The 24078-nt window shown below is 41.1% G+C and overlaps 1 protein-coding gene across 1 annotated transcript in view; it reads right to left on the bottom strand.

The window, feature by feature from the left end:
* The window catches only part of APPL2 (adaptor protein, phosphotyrosine interacting with PH domain and leucine zipper 2), a 29386-nt gene that overhangs the window by 3440 nt on the left and 1868 nt on the right, over positions 1 to 24078 (bottom strand). Inside the window, exons 2-16 of the mRNA XM_065743078.1 lie at positions 22496 to 22594; positions 14106 to 14165; positions 13553 to 13624; positions 11718 to 11805; positions 9233 to 9274; positions 9055 to 9113; positions 8002 to 8148; positions 6271 to 6353; positions 3122 to 3280; positions 2204 to 2392; positions 1856 to 1898; positions 1721 to 1777; positions 1540 to 1628; positions 490 to 642; positions 308 to 360 (exon numbers count right to left, since the gene is read on the bottom strand). Of these exons, the coding sequence (XP_065599150.1) occupies positions 308 to 360; positions 490 to 642; positions 1540 to 1628; positions 1721 to 1777; positions 1856 to 1898; positions 2204 to 2392; positions 3122 to 3280; positions 6271 to 6353; positions 8002 to 8148; positions 9055 to 9113; positions 9233 to 9274; positions 11718 to 11805; positions 13553 to 13624; positions 14106 to 14165; positions 22496 to 22594 (1393 nt within the window). The remainder of the gene's footprint in view (positions 1 to 307; positions 361 to 489; positions 643 to 1539; positions 1629 to 1720; positions 1778 to 1855; positions 1899 to 2203; positions 2393 to 3121; positions 3281 to 6270; positions 6354 to 8001; positions 8149 to 9054; positions 9114 to 9232; positions 9275 to 11717; positions 11806 to 13552; positions 13625 to 14105; positions 14166 to 22495; positions 22595 to 24078) is intronic.

Below are 24078 nucleotides of genomic sequence, written 5' to 3'. Positions count from 1 at the left end.
CAGCCCTTCTGTGAGCCACCCTACTTTGCAATGGGACAGCAGATCAAAGAAGACCAAATCTTTTTGCCTTTAAACTTTTGAAATGAACCTGATTTGCTATACAGCTTGGACCACCAACAAAAAAGTGTATTCACAGGCAGTGAGATTTAATAGACAGGCTTCTGAAACAACCAGCTTCAACTGTACTGTGGGTTGCTGCTCCTGCTCTGTGATGCCAGGCACTTTCATTAAGAGACACTGGAGAGGCTGACAGCTGAATTAAGCCTGAAATCGTGACTGCTTTTATTTGCGAAAATGAAGCACTGACCTTCTTCCTCATCTTTGCTACTGTCTTCAGACTCCCCAAATGGGTTTGCACGCCTGTGAAAGAAGAATGATAAAAAAATTATCATTATAGATTCTGGTCACCATGTACAAATGCTGTAACACACGATGTTCCCCTCCAAAAATCACTCTGCTAAGGTGAAAAATCACCATCTCCCAGCATACCTGCCTCCTCTGTTCTGGTCCAGGAATTCTGTGGCAGGCAGTACAATATCAAACTGAATCGGCGTTCCAAGAGCAATAAGTTGTGTGGAGTCCTGAATGCCAGCTGATTCACTGGGAGTTGTTTTACCATTATCTGTATTCCTCACGTTCTGGCTAAAGTGAAAAGGGAAAGAAAAAATAGAATCTTTCAATCGGTGACACGAGACACCACATTGTGCTTTGGAAGGGAGACAAGATTATTCAAAGATCCAAAGTGGACTCAAACAGTATTCATTGAGAGAAATGAGTATTACCGAGGTCTGAAGTAAAATCTGTCATTTTTTTATACCTACAATTATTTGGAAAGAAATTGTTGGTATATTAAACCCTAACACAGATCAACTCTATACAGACTGACTGTCAGGAGCACGTTGCTGTTTGCCTCCCTGCCCTCTGGTGACGGGTTCAAACAGCAAAGGCCTGGACTTGTTTCTGAACACACAAATGGTAATCCCAGCCTGTCTTTGAGGTCTTATGTGGCCACAAGCAGTGTGATAGTTAAGAAATGTCACATACAGATCTCTTCCTGCGTCTTCTTCAAAGACTGACTGACTTGAATGAGTGCAAGAGAACAACAGTAACTATTTTGACAGCACTGTAAGGCATGCTCCTGTGACAGACTGACAGGAATTAGTTGAGACAACGTGCAAGAATAAACTTATTTTAATGTACCATGGGAGCTCTGCTGTATTATCCACATGACTGGTTGTTTCTTTTCTGCAAAACACTTAGAAGTAAAGCATTGTCTTTGTTTTAGAAGAAACAACAAAGACACAAAGGCAACTGGACGGAGCTTCAAGGCTGTCCTGTGGAGCAATAAAAGTATTGCCCTCAACACTTTGCATCTCTTTTGGCTTTTCAGCAAATAACATCAGAATTAAAGGAACTTGCTGGAACACATAGGATTGTAAAGGCAGGGGCTAGACTGGACCTTCTGGGTGACTGCTGCCCTACGAAAGGAGTGTGACTGAGGAAGCAGCAGTCTCGTGCCCGTGAAAGTGAGTGCATTACCTGGGATGGTGAACTTCATGTTTTTTTGCAAAGCTAGTAATGGGAGTCACTGCTTGTAGGGCTGTCTGATTTAACTTGATTGCAGCTGCCTAGGAAAACAAAACAGCAACATTGCCTGCACTGTCACATAACAAACAACAGGAAAGCAAATGGTAAGGAATGGACTGAAAAATACTCCCACCTCTGGATTGTCGGTGAGATAGATCTGTCTGGAAATGTTGTTGATGGCACATATCCACTAGAAGGCAAAAAATGAAAGTGAACTCTTCATGCTCACATTTATGCAAGAATGACAACATTAAGACAGTATTTTTACCTCCTCGTATTCCTTTCTGCTTTCTGCCTGAAGAGTTATACCCCTAAAATACAAACACAGTGTATCAGTGCTAGCAGTGGACAGAAGGACTCCCAGTCTTAAAGCATCAATAGACCACATCTCCATCAACTTTTAAAGGAACAAAAACCACAAATAGGCTGCAGCTAAAGGATACTGCCTTTGCTCTTTGGACAGTTGTCAGGGAGGATGGGAATGAACATGCTCTTAGTTAACAACCTTCTGGAAACCCAGAAAGGATTACTATGGAAGCAAGCAAGTTTTGCATGAAACAGTATCTGAACAGGCAGGCATGACTGGCTGTCCTCAAAGAAAGCCTTTCTCTCATACGTTTTGCCTGTAGGAGTAGTGATCTGAAAGCAGTATCTTCTGTCTTCGCAGTCGACAGCCATGACAGAGCAATTGTCCAGGTCCTGAATCAGTCCTCCAGCTACTGCTCCCCTTGGCTGACACATCAAGTTGCCACCTTGGGTAAAGAAGTACAGTCTTTCCCAAGTTGTAGTCACCAGACCTGTTTTACTAAAAAGAAGATGCAATGATCAAGACTCATTAGTATTTGAAAGTGATTCCACGTGACCTAAAGAAACTTCAGACATACCCTGAACTTTATGGTCAGCTGTGCAAAATTTGTAACAGTGAGTAAAATCAACAGCTATTCCTACCAGACATTCTTCAGCTTTCATTAAGGATTAATTAAACTCACAGAATCATAGGATGGCTTAGGATGGAAGGGACCTTTAAGATCATCTAGTTTCAACCCCCCTGCTATAGGCAGGGACACCTCCCACCAGATTAAGCTGCCCAATCCAGCCTGGATGAGGCTTTCTAATTCAAAACATCTCATGGTAAAAAGAGTCTGTACAGAATCTTCTAGTTATGGAATACATGAACTGTATAGCTGTTCTTTGTAAACAGTGTTTTCCTGAGCCCTAAGAACTGAGAACAGTCTGAGCCCAGCCATACAGGCTTCCGATTTTCATTCAGCTCGTCACAGACAATCATCCCTGAAGGTGAATTCAGCCAGAAGTAAACTTCTGTTTTCAGGGACATGCCTCTAATTGGGTATAAGCTTCTCAAACACATCTTCAAAGGTGACAGAGATGCTTAAGAGTGGAAGGGTAAAGCTACCACAGCGATTCAGGATCCTAAAACAGAAGTATCTGAGGAGTCTTCAAGACCTAAAAAAAGCAATAATATAGCAACTACTCAGCAATTACAGAAAGTAACAGGCAGCAACAGCTGTCTTACTTTCGAAGATTAAGGTAGCCAGCCTTCTGGATGAGATTCCTATTGATAGCAGGTGAAGTTACATCAGAGTCTGGAGTGTAAACAGACTCATTAACTGAAATTAAATCCTGCTGGGATATCCTCATTTTTTCAGCTTCTGTCTCCAACTCTCCCTGTATGCTGAAAAACAAAACAAAACAAAACAAATGCAGAGCCAATGTGAGTCAATTCATAGCAGGATACAGATAACATCTGTGACCCAACATGAACAAAAAAGATATCATTTGAGATTATAGATTATAGATTAATCTAATTAAATATATAAAGTATTTGAGTAAAATCTCCTACTGGTTGGGAGAGTAAGGAATGCAAAGGTAAACTTTATTTTTTAGAAGACGTTTTATAGGAAATATAATGTAAGACAAGGTCATGGTGGCAACTGGGAGCAGCAAGTGTATACTAAGAGTAAATCACACCTGACCATCCTAATTGCCTGCTGTAATGCAATGTGTAGCTTGGTGGGTGGTGGGAGATCAGTGGTGGTTGTTTCACTTGTCATCAGCAAGACCTTTTCTCTATGAACTAGAGAAGTGGACTACAAGATGGGTAGGAAATGTGGCTGGGATGCAGAGAAGATTAAAGGGTTATGATGTGATACAAAGCCTCGCTGGTACTTGGCTATTAGCAGTGTTTCTTTTGGGTCAATACTGAGACCTACAGGTTTACAACCTTTCATGAGAACTGGACAACGAGACAAACCATCCTCTCAACAAGCATACAGATGTCACCAAAATGGAAAGACTAGATGATACGCCACAGTGCAGGCTGCTCTTTGGAGGGGCCTTGACAAGTTGCCCAGTGGGCAAATGAGATCCTCATGAAGTTCAGTACAGGTGAAGACCTGTCCGGGACGGAGAAACCCCATGCAACAGTAAACACCAGGAGGCATCTGGGAAGAAAGACTTCAGCAAAGGACTGAAGGTCCCTGTGGCATGAGCCAGCACCATGTTCTTGCTGTAAAAAAAAAAAAAGCCAGCTACATCCTTGGCTGCATGAGCAACAGTACAGTTAGCAGCTCATCTAATTTCCACCTATCCAGTGGTTTGCAAGACTCCAGTAGGACACTGAGTCTAATTTTGGTGCCCCAGTATGTAAAAGCCAGAAACAAATTAAAACAAACCAAGACAGTCAGGAAAGCAGAGCATGTGACGTTGAGAAAAGGCTGTAGAATTGTTTTTCAGCCTAGTTAAATGAAGTTGAAGAGGAGCTCTTACCTCTAGCTTAATAACCTAGTGGGAGAGAATAAAGCAGATGGAGCCAGATGGATGGAAGCAGATGGAACCAGCCCTTCTTGGAGGTGTGCAGCGATAGATGAAAAACAACGGACACAAGCTGTAGCAAGATACTATATCTGTGAGGTAGAGAGACTCAAAATTCATCGGGACACAGCCCTGAGCGCTCTGCTTGAGCAGGTACTCTTCTCAGCAGGTGACTGGATGAGATCACCTCTCAAGGTCTGTACTGCAGCAGTTCTCCTTTGTTTTCCAGAAAAACGGTATCAGTAAATGTTTGATTTCTTCATTAACTTTTCTAAAATTGAGGAGTTATTATCACAGAATCACTGAAATGTTGGGGGTGGAAGGAACCTGTGGAGATGATCTAGTCCACTCCCACTGCTAAAGGAAGTTCCCTAGAGTAGGTTCCTAAGCTATTAGTAAAACTTACAGGGAGGAAAGATAAGGGTATTTGTCATTGTTCACCTTAGAAGGTATGTAAAGATAGGCACCTATGCTTTAAGTGTTTTGTACAGAGCCTTTATTTCTTACAAACAAAACTGCCCCTTCATTTTCAGTGTTCATGAGACTGGAATCTTCCTCCTAAGGCCCACCCTTCTTCAAGACAGAAATTCCAGACAGAAATCTTCAAGATAGAAAGGTATGAAAACCTGTCGATTCTATAAAGATACACATTTGTGGCAGCTAGACCAAATGGTTACTGAGAATATTTCAATAGTTTATCTTTCCTAATGTGTTTTGACACTGCTGGAAGTATTCGCTAAAGAGATTAATATACTTCTAAATATGAAGAGTCCATTTCACAGTCAGTATAAACAGATGCAAGACTACATCAGTGCTGAAATTCTCTAACTACACAGAGGCTCTCATCAGCTTGTCTGTCCTCCAAATTGTGTGTAGACTGTAGAGGAACTTATCTGAGAACTGAGGGTGAAAAGAGATGTAAATAAGCACAGAGTTATAGGAAATAAACTTAGAGAAAGAAAATCTCCTACACAAGGAGATTACTTATAGCACTGTTCTCAGATTAACAAGTATGCATTATTTAAAATGCCACCAAGTCAGAATAAGTAATGATTTGGATATACTCCAGTATGAAAGGTATGAAGCTATAAAGCAAAGGGTTTGGTTTAGTGTCCCCGCTGATTTAAAATAAACGATGAGTGTTCTCTCTCTAATGTGATTACATTTCAAATGTAAAGTTTACAACATTTACAATGACTTAATTATAAAGAGAATGTCAATCTTTACTACAAACAGAAGAAGACAGAGAGAGGGAACAAAGTCAAAAGGATCTCAAAAGTAGAAGCACAAAAGTGGGGCAGTCAACTGAAATAGGTACTTAAACAAAGCAGGTTGAACTCAGTGAACTGACACAGCCTACGCTGGATGGGATAAGTACTGTCTCTATGGCAAGGAGCTTTCACTACCTTGTGTAGATACAACATCAAACACTACAGGTCCTGAGTTCTTATTTGTAAGGTTCTGTAATAGTAATTCATGATTATTATGACTGAAGGGCCAGGAAGTATAAATACCTCTAATTCAGAATGCACTTTATTATATTAATTCTGTTAACCCATTTCAAGCCCAAATGTCATGCTTTTGTGTTCATGAAGAGACACTATGGTGTAAGAAACCATGTGAACACTTTCCTTTCTATACTGTAAAAATACTCAGTGCACTGACAGTACTTCCCTTTACGTGCACAAACTCCATCCCTGTTCCCCCTGCTTCTGTACCAAAGCATGTTCAGCAGTGCAATACAAGCACAGAAGCACTCTCCTGTATAAGAAACACCATCACTGTCTATTATGTGCAAAAGGTCACACTCAGAATTCAAAGGAACAAACAAAAACAAAGGTATTATGTCACCTTTGAACCATGTCGGAAACAGATGTCAAAAAGCTGTCCAATCTTTTGGAAAACATCTCCGCTCCTTTCTTAAAAAAGTTGATCTGAAAAATATAAAGAAGGGATGCTGGAAGTCATCTGGGTTCTGGCAGACAAATAACAGATTGTGGGGACTGTGTTAACACTGATCCCATTGTGACTGACACTTTGGGCTGGCAATCAAATAATGGTTAAAACAACTGTGTGCATAATTAATTAGTTTTATCAAAAACATTTAGCAAACTACTCCAGAAAGAAATGCAGAAGCTTCAAAACAACTACTTGCTGTTAAGCAGTTTATTTAACACAATACTCCTCGTGATTCCACTCATTTTCCCTAATTCTGGGTCATAGGATTCCTCTTACCTACATCTCAGATTTCTGCAACTATACACTTGGCCACAGACTCCCTTTACAAAGGAGAGAAAGCAGACTCTCTTCCAGAATGCTTCACCTATTTATTTCAGAAGCCTGCTGCAGGAGGGAAGAACACTGCATTCCACTGACAGTAATGAGGGATTGACGTTCCTGGTTTAGTCTTTGATGACAGCTTTCAGTCAAATAAATCCTGTAGGTTAGCCACTGCTTCTAAAAATTCTTTATGCCCTGCTCTTCCTTTGGAAATGTGAAGTACAAGCCACACGTTATGAGTAATTAATAAAGGAAATACATAGTTTAAAAGCTCAAGGTCAATTCTCAGTATTTAACCATCAATATCAACTGGCTTCTGGCTATTCTGCCAGTTCCTTGACAACATGAGACTTTCCTGCACGAAGCACTGAGATACAGCAGTTTTGAAAGATAAAGGAGATTGTTTGGCTTCCACAAGAGGGAAACTGGTGCAGCTCTTTTGCTCAGAATAAACAATTATAAGACAACAAAGCATTATCAACTCCCATGGTGGGAAAAGTGTCTGAATTTTCATTAAACACCTATTTTATACAAAGCACATTATCAGCAAAAAACACAGTGGATATGATGATCCACACTGCCATCTCAAACAGAACACTGCACCCATTTCTGTTGTTTTCACAGCCCGGCTCTCATTTTTCCCTATGCTTTCTTTCATCAGTTTCCAAGCACAACAGACACTTAAGATGGGCCAATAGTAAGAATCAAGTGCTGTGAAAGCACTGGTTTATTAATCCTCCTAACATCCTGGAGAGTCAAATTAACAGTATTACTACCTCATAGCACAGATTTGAGAAATGTGTGTTCAGCCATTACATCAAATAACTGGCAGAAGGAAGATTAGACACAGGATTTCCCAGCCTTATGCTCAATCCACCCTACTGTTCTGTTCTCCTAGCTCTGCTCCTTGTGGTGCACACTCCTCATCAGTATGCTGAGCATTATGTCCCGGGAGGGAAAGTGCTACATAGGAGAGTTTGTGCAGACACTGAGTAAACAGTACAAGTAATGCTGTTGTACTGAAACTTAGCTGTGAAAGAAGTAACACCAGAGTGATTTTGCATACAAGTGTACAGCACGTTTTTTCCCCCCACACTGGTATCTCTCTTCAATGCCTAAACATTCAACTACCTGTCACAAACATACACAGTTAGAACCTAGGTGTGCTGAATAAAGTTTTGGGTTATTTGTTTTTTTTTTCTTTCTGTTTTCATCTGTCAGTTCTCATGAATCAATCAATCCCGGGCTACAGTGTTTTGCCTTCCCCAGCTAGAGACCTAATTGTAGTTTTACAGTCCATACCTGTCCTCGTGTATATCCTAGCATAGGTTCCATCATTGCCACTCTCTTCCTGTACTGCAGAGCATTCAGGGCACAGTAGTACTGCAGAGATGAAAGATGCTGCTTTCTCCTTGCATTTGCCACTTCTTTTGCCACTTCTGCTTTATGCTAAATGAGAATTGGTATTAGGTTGACTTATTGTTACTGTGCATATGGATACATTTACTGATTAATTTCAAGTTATCTTTAGACAAGGGTCATTTCAGAACTTCTACACGTTAACATGAAGGATGAGAAACTAAAAGAGGAAATCCAAAGCCCGAATCAACTTCAAGCCCTGCTATGTAATAGTACTAAACCATCTGGGCAATCCCTGTGGTTATAAACTACGAAACTACCACAACTAACATTCTGGATCTGATCTCAATGCAAGAGATTTGTTTGCAGCTGAGATCACAACACAAGCCTCTGAGTGCAGAACAGAGATGAATAATTCATAATGAGCTGTATCACGTTCTGTTCTGCAATGCACGCCCCTTGAAGGACCATCTGAAGCACAGCATAGGGCCACCATACATTTCTGGCAGAAAGAGGTGCTCTTTAGGAACAGCAGTCCAGTAGGCAAGGAAGAAGATAGGTACAGCAATCCCATCAACACAGTTTGATGTGCTGTAAGTGACAACTTACAGGCAGATGTGGAACAATGGAATGCTTTATAAATAGCAGACACAAGGCTTCGAGACACGCTTTGCAATGAATTGTACCCAGTGATACAGCATCACCACATTAGCTGTAAAACAGTAGGCCTATACAAGTCTATTCATAGCTCTTTGGCTATCTGCCTCCATCTGAAGAGATCCCCTGGACTGTAAGGGCAACACTTGCCTAGCTTGGAGAAACAAGTATAACTGCTGAATTCATGTCTAAAAGCTTTGTGTCTGCTTAGAGACCTGAGCTACTGTGAATTTAACTGATGAACTCTCCAAAGTTCGTAAGCTTATGTAAGGCTTAGCTACAACAATGAAGACAGAACAGCTGATGAAAACTTCTCCTTTTCCCTTTCACGTTCTTTACCTTTTCATTTTCTTTCCTTTTCGGTAACCTGCTATACTTTGCCATGGACACGTCATGTTCTGTAGACAAGGAATATTATTTTTTTTAGAAATGTGGTGTGTGCGTGCATAGATTAAAAATGTCTTCTGTGACATAACAGGCATATATCATTAGAAACAAACAAAACTAGGAAACGTACCAGTGCTAGCAAGGCCAAAAAGATCCTTCAACGTGCTTACTTCTGAAAAAGAGAAATCAAATATTCCAGGTTACAAACTGCTGGAAACACTTGGTTCAACTGAGACCACTGATATTGAGACCATTGATGGCATGCTTAATGCCTGTAATTCCAATCCTTTCAAAGCAGAGCGACGTGCCTGTCTTCAACATTATATCATTTTAGATCAATTGCAAGAGAAACATACAGGTAGTCAGGACAATAAGAGTTGAGTTAGTTTACTTGATTGAGCAAGTTATCACTGTGAAAAAGATTCCTTATCTGTCAGTGTAGTTTACCCAAAGCAGCACCATTTCACTATGCTTGCTGTCATGAAAGCCCACATCCATCAGAAGTTCTGAACATCCTGATGAAGTTTATGTGATATCAATAATTAACAAACTCCCAGTGACACATGTTCTAAACCCTTTCATGTATGTAATGTCCACCAATGTAGAGCTTTCTTTGCTAATCTCTGTGAATAGAAATAGATATCCAGTGCATCCGATTGCCAGCTATGATGTCAAACACTGGCCACCAGTTTCTCAGGCAGGTAGAAAGAAGATATACTAAACAGGTGACTTGACTTTGAAAAGCCTGCGGTACAAATTGCTCTCAGTGCTCATTGCAGTGTACATTGTAACTGGCAAAAACCTTTTCAAAAGGCTACAAAGCAAGCACGTTCTTTAAGACCTGACAGTATGCAACTGTGAAAAGAAAAAAGGTAAACTATAGGATGTCGTCACAGCCTCTGATCATTTGTAACAATCTGTTCACAAATCAGCTTCATAACAGATTTTTCTTCCCAGAACACTTCCACATGATTCTAATGTAGAAAGATAGAAACTCCTTCCAGGTGTGAATAACTTGTACCTAAAAGTTTCTACAATATTCAAGACATAACAAGATCAGAAGTTTAAAAAAACCCCAAACAATACAGTTTTCTATTTCCGCATTTAATCCTACAATGACATTTCAGCATGGCCAGTCCCCTAATAAGAACTGCAGAACTGTAGGGACTGGAAGGGACCTCCAGAGAACACTGAGTCCAACCCCCTGCCAGAGCAGCTCCCTAGCCCAGGTTGCACAGGTAGGCGTCCAGGCGGGTCTGGAACGTCTCCAGAGAAGGAGACTCCACCACCTCTCTGTGCAGCTGTGCCACTGCTCCGTCACTGCACTGGGAAGAAGTTCCCACACATATTTGTGCGTAACTTCCTACGCTTCAGCTTGTGGCCGTTTCCTCTCGTCCTATCACCACACACTGCTGAGAAGAGTCCAGCCTCGACCCTTTGCCTCCTGCTCCCTACAGTGTTGCTGTACAGACTGTAAAAAGCAGTGGCCAGGATGGACAGGTAGAATAAATAAGAATTCGATATCCAGGGAAGCTAAATACACCTTCATATTTCCTTATGAAGCAGCTAAGGCTTCGGTTTCTGTCTTTTCTGTCTCCTTTTATGAACAAGGAAGAAAATCCCTAAAGATGTTTAATGATCCCCTGTAACAGTGAAGCCACATTAAGTAGGTGTTAAAGCCTTTATAGAGCCAACATCTTGCCATCCAAATCCTGCTATACTTGACACTATACTGTGAGCAACATATCCATTTTTATAACTACCTTGATGTCTCTCAAGCTTCAAATGAGATGCTATAGCATAAGAAACCTAAAGTGCTCACTATTTAGCTGCAGGGTTCTTGGTTAGTTTTTTTTAGTCTCCTGTAACATGATGTCTTTAAGTAGTATATATGTAAGTATATACTACTTAGAAGTATATAAGCAGGAGAGTAAACTTAGCATGAGAAATGGCTGTTTTTTCTTTAATTCTGCAGTAAGAAGTTGTGTTCCTGCTGCATGAGTGGGTTAGAGCATCCTTGATCTTGACCTTGAAAGAATTTGTCTCTCCAAATTACAATCAGTGTTTGCACGCATTGCCTTGCTGTTTAAGTACGAAGTTTCCAAGTTTGTGCAATCGAGTTATTTGGAACTACTGTGCATGGATGGGACTTAAAGAGGACTGACTGCTTAAAAGGGAGGGGATATACTATACTGTGACGTTAGGAAAGTATTCCTGCTTGTGCTTTTCAAACAACCCCAAACTTCTGAAGAGGGATTCGTGTTATTTGCAAGCCAGATTTGTTGTTAACTTTCCCTGTTTTAGGCAACTGAATCATTACTGGCTTCGATGCAAGTACACTCGTGTAAAAGTTCAATGATGCAACAAAGAACAAGGCTGTGCATTTTTAAACTTAACCCAACCAATGCATAACGTATGTGTGGTGCAATTGCACTGTTTACATATGAGTGAAAACACGTATCTGTCAAACAAATTCTACAGCAGGAAAAAAAACAAACAAAAAAAACCCCCACAACTTAGTGTGAATTAGCAGAAGAACTGATTATTATATGGGACTATACCTCAGCTTATTACAAAATAAGCAAGAAGGAACTCATATTAACAGTACAACTTACCTGTGAGATCCTTCTCCCGAAACTGTATTATTGGGAGAATCATTGTATCTGCAAGCTGTTTCGCCAATTCAGAATGAAGAATGTTGAGCTAAAACAGGACAGAGGATTGCTCTAAGACACGATGCAATTAAAAAGAGTAACACACACCATATGACACTGAACTCTCTGCAACCAGTGTTGATATAGGCACATCTGTCAACTTTACTCACAAGCAATGACAAGTTGTTAGCAAACCTTTCATCAAGAAAAATTATGTGAGGTGTCCTGGTGGATTTATATTATCACCATTTGGGACCAGAAATAACGGAGCAAGGATGCCAAATGTTCACAGAACTACTGAACTGTTTAGTCTGGGAGGGATCTCTTGATATCATCTACCCACACTACTTGGCTCAAGTAGGGTCAGCTAGAGTAGGCTGCCCAGGCCCACATCCAGTCAGGTTTTGAGTAATATCACAGATGAACACCTCTACTGTACTAATAGTTTTGGCCTCATCCAAGCCTTCTCCAAGGCATTAAAAATCCCTGAGCAGCAAATGTCAAGTGGTTTATTGAAACTGGGCCTTTATATTGGTCACTTTGGAAATTCAGGTCAAACACACCTTAACACCATCTAAAAAAATCAAGTGCTGATCAAATTAGTAGAAAAGTGACACAGGTGGCTACAGACCAGTACTTCAGTGCTTAAAGCACAGTTTTGAGACAGATGGGGGTTTTGCCCCAGGTTAATTCCTGCCCGGTGTTTTCTTTGTACCAGAGGAGGTTTAGATTGGACATAAGGAAAAACTTCTTCTCTCAGAGAGTAGTGAGGCACTGGAATGGCCTGCCCAGGGAGGTGGTGGAGTTGCTGTCCCTGGCAGTGTTCAAGAGGCATCTGGATGAGGAGCTAAGAGATATGGTTTAGTAGCCTGTGGTAGCAGTGGTAATGGGTGGACAGTTGGACTAGATGATCTTGTAGGTCCTTTCCAACCTTGTGATTCTATGATTCTAGGGATCCAAGAACCTTCCAGTTGCCATATGCTGCATTAGGGCAGTTTACCATTAATTCTAGTCATTAACTGAGTAAGATTTCAGGTGTAATCTGCCTTCACGGACCAGTTTTTGTTAGTCTCTATAGCACAGAGTTACAGTTCCACTTCCATGACTACAATCTCTTTCCATTCACAATGACTGACCAGGACACAATCACAACAAAGGGGTTAATATTCAACTTCCACAGTATTTTCCCGCTCTTAGTTTTGCAGGTCTCTAAAATTCAGCATGTGAAAACATGTTTTAAAGCACGTTTGACATTGTTTTAGGATGAAGGAGAGCAAGCATCCAGCAGGAGAAGGCTAAGGGCAAACTTAACCCTTAGGATTCTCCTCATTGTATCATTAGAGTAACCCATGGGATGAGCGCAGCACTTAACACCTTTAACTGTCCTGCATCCACCCATGGACAGATATAGCTCAAATTAAAGCACTTAAAGCTTGAAAAAGTATTCGCTAATTTTAAACGGAATGAAATTAGAGTCATTTCTAGTCTATTTGAAACATGTTCTGATTCAGACTCTTCTAATTCCCCTATTCAGTAAGTTGAGATCTACATTGAGAATAGAAGGTGAAAAGAAGCCACGGATCCAGCTCTAGGGCTCTGCAGAGCTAAGGAAATCATTATTAAAGGGCAGTACTATGCTTCTTTCCACCTCTGTCATTTAAATAATTCTGTAAAACCCTGGCACAATCTAGCCTTCAGCGGGAAGGTTCAGAACCAAAAGGGCAAAGATCACAAGGAAAAAACCCTCCAATATTCCATTACCATTGTAATAACAGAATACTGGCAGTTCAAATTACCTCATCCACAACTTTGGAAAAGTAATGAAGGGTAGATATCACTTCTTCATCTCCTTTTCCTAAGGCAAAATGCTGAAAATAGAAACATGCCTTTGGTGAGTATCAACAAAGCTGACACAAGAAGTGTTTTACTACACAGGTAAAAAATGTTCCTACAGTAAAACTCAATGAAAAAATAACTCACTAATATAAGTTCTTTTATACTCTGTTTCTCTTGTTTAAAATTAATAGATTTTAGACAATATGCAATTAATGCTTATTAGGCTCATTTTAAAGTTATAGTCAACACAGTAGGAACCAATCAGCTTGCATCTTCATAAATTCATTAATTAATAATTTGCACTGTTGTTTTTTTGTTTGTATCTTTCTTCTTTCATATTTTAAGATGTTGAGAAGTGACCTAACTCTGCTGAATATCTTGGGGTATTTTGCAAAACACTTCACATGAAATCAAGTAAATCCAATGGACTAAGCACTTCTGGAAAGAATGCTTTTTGAACAGGTTTCTTTGCAGGTGCTGAAGGGTAAACCAAAGGTAAGATGTTGAACGTACCTGCTTTTCGTAGGCAAGGAGCTGCTTCGAAAGCTGCTGTGTGGCAAGACACATTTCATTCTACAAACAAAAGTTACATATTAATAGAAGTACTTAAAAGTCTTTAGCTCTGCTGTTAATATTATTTCATGACCGGCTCCTTGACCGAATCTACTCACACTAACATTCACTTGTATACGAACAAACACTCCCAAAATGCCTGTGTAGAAAAGCAGTAATAATGACAAACTTCAGACACAACCAACGTAGCTTCTTTAAGTTTAACCTTCTTGAACACAGGTGAAATTTGATGGGATTTTTTTCTTCCAAGATAGATTCAGAACAACTTCAAACACATAAGCCATGCTAACAGCCCAAGAATATTTCATGCTGATTAATCATCTTTCTCAAAATACACAGGAATAAAGCGAACCAGTAGATGTGCCTTTATATAAGATATTCCTGCTTAGGGAATGTACTACAATTTATCTAAACTGTCTTAAGTTCACACAGGACTACAAAAAAGTGCATCATTCTGTATCCTTATGCTAAACTGCCCAATGAAAGCACACACATGCTTAAGAGTGAGACAAAGCAAGACTTGTAGGAAGGGCGTATAATTTTGCTTGAACTACCTGGAAAAAAAATAAAGAGAAGGGTTTGAATATGTCAACTTTTAATTAATATTTTCACAACGCTAGTATATCAACTGCTGTTTCCCTGATTTGATAGCAATGACTCAAAACTAAAGAAGAAAAGGGGAGTGGGGGAAAACAATTTCTGCTTAAAACCTTGACAGATCCTTCTCTTCCTTGGTAAAATACAAAACTCACCACTTTCCATTTTGAATTTTATATATTTGGAGGGGAAAATAAAGTGCACCAAGGTCACGGAGAGCTTGTAAAGCACACAGCAATCTCTGAACTGCTTTAACAGTGTTATGCTGGGGCTGGTACACAAAACCATTAAAACTAGGACAGAGTTTGTGCGCTCCCTCCCTGCATCTCTCTGAGCAAGCAGAGTTAGCCATCTGGGCCAGAAATGCTGAAATAGCCTTTCCTTTGGCCTCGTGCCACCTCTGACATACTGCTGTACAGCCTGCTGTGCCTGCACCACCGTGGCACGCCATGGAGGAGGGTTAATGCGGACAGCAGGGCTCGTCTCAATCGTTCAGCCAGTCTTAGGTGTGCCCAAGAGCACAGAAAGAAAAAAGAGGCATTACCACAGCTGAGGTAACAGCAGGTGTACGTGAAGAGCTGCACTGTGAATGCACAGCAGAAAAAGGATGAGCTAACTCTGACTGCCTTAAAACACAATGGTGGTAATGCCCAGAAGAGGTGGAAGATGTCAGAGCAGAGGCCTTCCAAGTCACAAACAAGGGCTCTGAGCTGGAGTTAATCTGGGTCCATCTCAGATCACGTGCACCTCATGACAATTCTCACCATCCTCACAACGATGGATTATTGTTCCTTGTCTCAGATCAATCACTAACGAGCACTACACTTTCATCAAGTAGTAACACTCAGGATTTGTGCAAGACGTGCAGGTTGGTTATACAGATTGTGAAGGCTTTTACACGAAAAGGCTTTACACAACCACTTGGCACTTCAGTATTTCCAAAGCCAGTGCATGGATAAGAATGTTGTGACTTAATAATAACTTAACAAACCTCGTTAAGAGCTCAGGGAAGGATGGGAATAAGCCTTAACTACCTGTCCACAGGCAGCACAAACATCAGAGACTCTGCCACCTTCAGAGTGGGAGCTGGCTGGCAAGCAGGGACTTGATGACAGGAGGAGGCTCTCTCTGTGTGGACTGATGACACAAAAAGGGTGTGCTTGTTTGCGTGTGGTTGGAGCCCAAAGATGAATTTAAGACTACAAGAAAGTCGCAGAGGTTCTCAGGCCTGGGTTCTTTGCCATGAATACAACCTCAAAGCTGAGTAAGAACTGTAAGAACAGCAAGTCCTCACACAGCAACTGTGGTGCTATGTGCTACTTTCATATGTTCAAAAGATTTCTGACATCAGTGCAGCTATCTGAATTTAGAAATGTGCTTCTATTTCCCCCCTTTTTCCCCCCACGGACTTGGGGTGACTTTGGGACAACCATTCCACATATTATTATGCCACGTATTACTTCTGCCCCATTGATGCCAGCAGGACACATTTCTGATGGCTCTTCCTGGATTGGTTCTTTGTGTCAAACCACCACCAACCTTTTCCTCAATCCTGCCTGTGCAGAGGAGTGAATCCCAGGTCCTGCCTCCCTCTTCCCAACCCCTTCCAGACTCTGCAGTGGTGCTTTCATCACATCACACACACAGCACAAAGACTTGTAAAACAATTCATATGAAGCCAGTGAATTTAAATGCAATCACATTGCATAAGGAACAGGAAGAAGGCAAACTGCTCTGCTGACCTAGTGGTAATACCGCATTGCTAAACACACTAATCTGGGAAAGTTTGGTTAATCCTCCTCCATTTGTTCCTAATCAGCCTTCTCCTCCCCCCTCCCCCAACTCCCACTACTAATCAGTCTCAAGACTCAAAAGCTATTTGCATTTCTTCACTTGGCAGATCCACTGAATACAGGGAAACCATTTTAATAGGTTTCAACCTAGTTCCTAAACATTTTGCTACAGAATACAGCAACGTTCACTTCTTTTATCCTGAAGTGACTGAAATTCAGCAAACCACAGCAAAAGAAAAGCTATTACCCAGTCCCAGCTGCCTACTCAACATCTCTTCCACACTGAAATTTCAGAATTCATCAGGCATTGCTGGAGTGGAAGAGCTATTGACAAAGTAATGCTTTCGGGCAGAAACATAACAGAGACCTCAACAGAAATCCAGATATTCTATACAAAGGCAAGATTAATCAGTACTGGGCCTCACAAATACATTAATTTTCAGTTGATTGTACACACCAGGAAAAACATCACTGCAGCTTTAACACAATAAAAGTACATTAGAAGGAAAGACAAAAGGTTTGGCACAAGTAGGTACCAAGCAAACAGTTATGACCAGAGATCAAACCTTGTGCTTTCTTAAATTAAAAAGGAACAAACCAAAAAGCTCAGCTAGCATGCTAAGGCAAATCCTAGGAATAGATTTTTCTAAGTTCAGTATCATCAGTTCACATAGGTAAGGTCACGGGAGTGGTGTCTTGAACCTGGCATTAATCTAACACAAGCAGTAAACCAACAGATGAAACACCATTCAGTTCAGTTCTCATGTTACTTCAGCACCTCATCCTGCCTTCAAACAAGTCAGCTACAAAACTTCTGAGTGTTGGTGTCTGATCCAGTGCCAAAGTAAAGGCCTGGGATTTTCTGGGCTGGTTCCGCTTTCTTCATCATCACCTTTATTCACTGAGCTGTTAGTATTAGAAGAGAGTGTAATTTTTCTGTTATGCACCTGTAATAAATCTCCACTGCATTTACCATTTACCAGTGAGGCAGGCTGTCACTTTTCAGAATCTCTCTTATATTTTCCCAAAATGAACTGAGAAAGCCCACACATCACACAACTGTCTGTAGAGTGTCTTCTAAAAGACTTCAGATTTGAGGTCATGTAAAGGATTAGGCTGAGCTATAAATTAACTTCTAAAGACAGGTCTTCCATCATGTCTACTTCCAATCCCAATGTAATGAAGCTTTCTGCAAAGCTACTTTCCTGCTCCAGCTAAAGCTGGCATTTTTAAAACTCTGCAAGTAACCAGCACACAGAACTGCCAAATACTTATTCATGTAAGCAAGGCAATGGAAAAGGTGTTTATTCATGCAGCCTACCTGCACAGAATGAAACAGAGTCTTAAATCTGGCTTGAAGTAGTAGAAGGAGGAGGTACAGAAGGCAGCTGCAGCCCTCTCATCCTTCCAGAAGCAGGGAGCACATTTACCTTTCGTGCATCTCAGTCTACATGCACACATTACCTTCCTACAAAATACAATTCTCCAGCAACCTGGTATATGTTACAGCCCTACACATTTAGGTTTCCATATTAAATGGCTTGGAAACTTGACCCCAAGGCTGAAGGAAGCCAAGCCTCACCAGCGCACTCAGGCTGCCTGGCATGTTACATGATCAAACCAAAATACAGTTTTCTCTGCTGCTGAGTCACAGCGTGGCATTCAGTCCTCACAAATATGAACAATTCAGCAAAGGATCATCTAACAACTGGAAAAAAGAAAGGCGCTGGTCAAAACTCTGCTGTAAAACAGTAGAAGCAGCCATCATAGGATGTCTGTTAATATGGAACGGATCTTTTTTCTGTGTCCTGCAAAACAACTGCTATCAGCATGGTACGAAGTACGACGCTTCCTTGTAGCATTCAGCTCCCCACATCCTGCTTAGTGCAGTGCTTTCAAGCATGGTGTCAACTCCAACTTCATCATAAGTATTAAAAGCAACTCCCAGGCCTTACTTAAATACATTAGTTCTCGTGATGATGCTCTGTTTAGCTGTCAGCAGCATATGGTGAATAGACCTCACCGGGCAAACCCACAATGAATACAGACCAATAATAACACAGTGTTTCACAGAAGTCACTTCTGACACTGTTTGTCTTATCTGATACTCTGTTGAAAGTTCTGTGTGAGACTGGAATGCCAACAAAGTTTAGTGTTTCAAAAGATTTGCAAGGCAACACTACTGTTCCATCAGCCATGGAATTAAAGCAATTAAAAGAAAGAAATAACAGTGCTTACTCATTATTTTAGCAAGAACTTATTAAAGAATTCAGAACTCTTGGGATTAGCTATGTGACATAATAAACCTGAAAATCCACACGAGTCTTAGAGAACTTGTCACCATCTACTGATTACAGCCTGATGCATACTGGTTTACAGTCAGCATACAGGATGATGAAGCAAGGAACACTGTTGAAAAATGAAGCATCATGAATTTGGGCAGAGAAATAACACTGTTAAGAACCACTACTTCAACGAGCCCTGGACAGATATAAGTCAGTTCCTCCTCACTTTCCCCACACTGTTCTCTCTCTAGATATATTGCTAAAGGTAACGTGGGTTTGATTCCCTCTATGCCACCACTGTTTTCAGTATCTAGACAGATCTGTCAGAAATAATGAGATGAAACTTCTTTCCAAGGACAAAATACTACATCTTATTTTCCTCTCATTTCCTTGTTTATTGCTCCTTATTGTCAGCAGTGACACAACAGTCTTAAATGCTGTCTTGTTTTGTCAAGTGAAGATCACACATTTCTGCAGTACAATGAAAAACCAGAGATGATGGCAAAGCTCCAAAAATAACATACTATGGCAGCAGGAAGTCAGGAATGTGAGCTGCTCACCACCAGGAGGGAAGCACTTCAGTTCAATAAGCAGAGTTTTGAACCAATCCCTGCTGGCTGCATCACCTACTGCTCAGCTAACACAGCGACCAAAACGGTTAGCACAACACTGGCAGAAACAGGAGGCATTAATACCAGGTGCAGCACCGAGGTTTGCTTGCAAGGATGAAGAACAAACCCTGTAAAGAACATTTCTTCTGTATGACCATCCATGTGACCAACTGCTTCAGTGGTTCCACAGGAGAACAGCAGGAAGCACAATAGGGCTTATTTGAAGAAGAGATATAAAAATACGTCTCAATATTTACACATGTGGGCTTGCCAGATCTGAACCTCACTCCTCGAGCACAGCTCACGCATGCTGTTCTCCTGTGACCTTCTTCTGAACACAGCAGTCACACACTGCACCTGATCTGCAGGCAAAATGAAGTTCTGCTGGAATACATATCGTCATGAAAAGTGAGTGCAAACTTAGTGCAGCTCTGCACACAAAGCAGAGCCCTGGGACAAATATCAGCGTATATCCACACGGATAATTAACAGCTTCCAGTTGGTACTGACAGCAAGTTCCCCCTGAGACCCTGTGCTGCATCCACTAAAAGCCACCAACTACTGTTGCTGGATCACAAGCTGTAGTGGTTTGAATTACGTGGCAATCCAAGTCTTCATCACCGGCATTCCAGTGAACGTCTCCAGAAAAAGTCGAAAATATGGCTGAGATAAATCTGGCAGATCTTAGAGTGCAGTCAAAAAGAAAACAAGATTTACAATTTTAGAGCTGCTGTAACTGTTTTCAAGGGGCACAAACTCCATTGTTTCAGAACTGTGGGTGGGTACAACCCAATTCTGTTTAGTCTAACTGCCACGACTGTGATAGCAGCCGTTTTTATGGCTGTGCGAGCAGAACTTTTATCACTGCTTCAAAGAAGGTCAGTCCCTGTGATTCCTATTACACAGATAAGGAAGAGAGAGCAAGGATTGGCAGTGACTTTGCAAAGACAAAGCAGCTGGAAAAATGATTAAAAAAAGCAAATGCAGAATCCATCTCCTTAATGCTCTCAACTTCTACACTCTCTCTATTAAATCTCATTCCCTCTCAACTGTGATGGATGCTGGGAACGCTTCCTGATGGGCAGCTAGTGAGACCCACATACTGGGTCTCCTACCCAGGAAAAAGTTTTCTCTAAAGTTGTGATTAATCAGAAAAGAAATATTACACGCTGATATTTCTTGACCTCCCACTCACGTTTCTCGGCCAACTTGGTATCGTATTTCTCTTTCTGAGGCAACTGCAATCATAAAAGTTTGTAGGAAAGGGTGTGCATCTCCAAAACTGAATGTGAATTCAATCTGAAAGTGAGTACACTTTGCAAATATTCAGAAGTGTATGTAAAAAGGAAATGCTGCCATTTGCAAAGCTCGGTGAAATTAGTCAGAAAATCAGAAATTAGCGATGGAGAGTGCCCTCCTGTGCAGCCCTACAAAGCTTGACTTTAAACAACAGTTGTGTGCCCCCATCTCACAGTGGCAACAGATACCTGCTGAAATACCTCAAGGCACACATCTCACATTCGTAAGCGATTGAATATTGACATCAAACCAAAGCAGGAGCTGTGCAGGAAGAAGTGGCCAAGAAGTGCTGGGAAAATGCAAAGAGTCAGTAGTACTGCAAAGCACAGCCGGGTAAATGCGCTGATACAATGAGAAGAGAGAGGAAATGTCGTAACAGAAGGGCAAAAGAAACAGAGAAGGCTAAAAACTGAGATGGAAAGGAAAAGGCAAACAAAAGCAAACAAAGCATTTTTTTGTGTGAATCACGGGCTAAAATCACCACTCCCTAAAAATGGCATTTGAAAAAGGCATCAGTAGTGGATAAAGACAGTGCAAGAGCTGGACACTTGATTATTAAACCTTATTTACCCTCTGATTTCCTTCTTCCACCCACCTGCTCTCTGGTCTCAGATGCCCATCACACTTCAAAATCTGAGTGAGACTTCCAAAACACCCATCAGTGACTCACAGTGTCGATTCCATGCTCCCTCTCAAACCACTGGCGATATGCTTTATTGCTTTCTAAGCATCTGAGTTGTACCTGGAGTCTGTGATTGCTATGCATTTGCATAGGATCCAAGACATTAATACATGGTCTTCAAAGCTGGGTCTTCATGGTGTAGGTAGCTAGACTGCTCCTTCCAAGTTATATCACCAGTCAGTCCGAAGAGCAACCCCAGCAAGTGGATGTATACCTGCTCTAGTTTTACAGCTGAATTATTACTGATGAAAACTAGGCACTCAGTCTCCTTGCAAATTCGAAGCACCATCGTTCCCCTCATCCTTCCACATTCTCTGCTGCACTAGTTTAAGAAGAGGAAAAGCACTGTTTCTTAGGAGTTCAGGTACCTGATTATACAAATGCTTGTACAAGTCCCATGAAATACTGGGTATGTCTCTAAAGACCTAGGTATGGTACTTTGAAACATCTGTCCTACGCACAGGGGAACCCCTAGCTTCAGTCACAATCAGCCAGATTTATTTGCATTTTGGAAGCACTGGATATGAACGACAAGTTTTACTTTCAAAGGGACGTAGTCACCTAGGCTGGTTAAGTGCTTGAAAAAGTGTTCTGCTCCTGCTCTCCTATTTTTCACACTGAATACTTTAGGTACTCACATTCTGTATGACTGAAGTATACATTCTCGCTATAATCAATGGGCACAGAGTTTCTTTAAGATAGTGAGTCACAGCATCAAAGTTAGGTGCCTAAGGTCAGTGTGAACATCTATTGGTGCATTGTGTTTACGTGCAAGCAAGCAATTTTGTAAAGGTTGGCCTTGTAATACACTGTAAAGTAAGGACATAGCACAATAACTCTTCTCTGAACTGTACAGAGGCAGACAGAGCAGGTTAAGACTTTTTTCATAGGCTGGACTTTTCCAGGTGATAAAGGACTGAACTATCAGATGGAAAACACCCACGACTCTCCTGGAGCCACAAGAGGTGCCAGAATTTGGCACCTTTCATGTAAATAACAGTGCCAGAATAGCAACTTATCTTCCTCTGCACATGAAACAAAAGAAAAACAAATGAAAAATTACCTGAGCACCGTAGACTCGTTGCATTGCCTGAAGCAACTGGTTTGTATATTCAGTGAGGGTTCCCGCATCTTCCTCAAATACACTGAGCAAAGAGCGAGTCTTCAGAAAGGGAAAAAAAGCAAACAAACAGTTTTAGTATCAAGGGAAAATGATAAAAAGATTCGTAAAGGCTCCGTAAATAAGTGGTAACAAAAAGACAGATTAGTCAGAAACAATCAGCCTCTGTCCTTGTACAGCTCTGTTTATTCAGAATTTCAAACCATGTAAAAGTCCTCCAGTTAGGAATAGGTAAACAGAGGCAGTAGGAAGCAAAGTGATAGAAAAGCTATGGCCAACTCCTCACTCCCGGACTCCAGCTCTAACTAATAGGCATTCCTTCCAACATAAGCAGGAATGTAAAAAATCCTGAATATCTGCCTGCTGACTGCAGTAATCCAAACCGCGTTAAGGACTCTGGGTCAAACACTCAGTTCACTTCCCTAACATCAGACTGCATCACAAGCACTCCTTTCCATTAGGTAATTTACAGAGTATTATTTACTCTCAGCTGTCTTGAGCAACTCTTAAAGGGCCACTGACAAAGCCAGGGGATGTAACCGCACCCAACAACCAAGTGCTCGCCTACAACAGCGGGCACACAGGTATGCACACATTCAGATACCCCCTATGTTCTCCACTCCACCAATGCAATACTGCAATGCCACTAAACGTGACAGAGCCCCTTTAACAAAGTCATGATCCATCCTTAGTCTTAACGTTGGTAAATCCAATGAGTTTGATGCTAACTGGCAATGTCTTCCCATCTGCACAGCTAATTTATATTACTTCAATTAGACTCATCTGCTTACCTGAGGGGCACCCATAAACACCAGTACTTCAATATTATCAGCTTTATCCATCCTCCTATTACAAGAGCCTTTTAATACAGCTGAAGTATCCAGGTGCCAATGTGGTAAGCTAATTTTAGAGTCTTAACACAGTTTTAAGTAGTTCCACTATTTCAACAAGAGGTACTCCCAAAGGCACTTATTTTTTGCTAGTCTCTCAAGATTTGTGTTGGTCCTGAAAAACTCAAAATCCTTCAAGAACTTTGTCCTAAATGTTCTCTCTTCCCTTCAGGGACAGTGGTATGATTCTGAGAGTCTTCAGTATTAAATGACTACATACTGAAAAATTAAAAAGCAGCTGCCTGGATCATAGAATCACAGAATGGTTTGGGTAGGAAGGAACCATTAAGATCATCTAGTTCCAACCCCCCTGCCATATGAATGAGGCTACCTATGATGTTTCTGCATCTTGGAAAAGGATGCAGAACCCAGCTGTGATTCAGATTCCTAAACTGTCCTGAATTTTTGCACATTCCATTTTTCAGATGTCGACATGTGGGAAAAGCAGCACTGGGAAATCATTTCTGAAAGTCTTGGTCTCAGTTACTGGTGCTTTGATCAAAAATAATACCAACAATGAATTATTAAGCAGCTCGGAAGTTATGCTTGGAAATTTTCGTATTGAAGAACACAAATTACGGCAACAAAATTTCAGTATTTGTAGTTTTTGCTGTTGCTGTTTTGGTAAGTTCTGGA

This window comes from Cyrtonyx montezumae, unplaced genomic scaffold (genome assembly GCF_038088225.1).
Source record: "Cyrtonyx montezumae isolate F1298 unplaced genomic scaffold, pur_monq_1.0 scaffold_3, whole genome shotgun sequence".
NCBI lineage: Eukaryota > Metazoa > Chordata > Aves > Galliformes > Odontophoridae > Cyrtonyx > Cyrtonyx montezumae.
The sequence above is the reverse complement of the archived record's forward strand: the minus strand, read 5'-3'. Positions and strand labels throughout refer to the sequence as shown.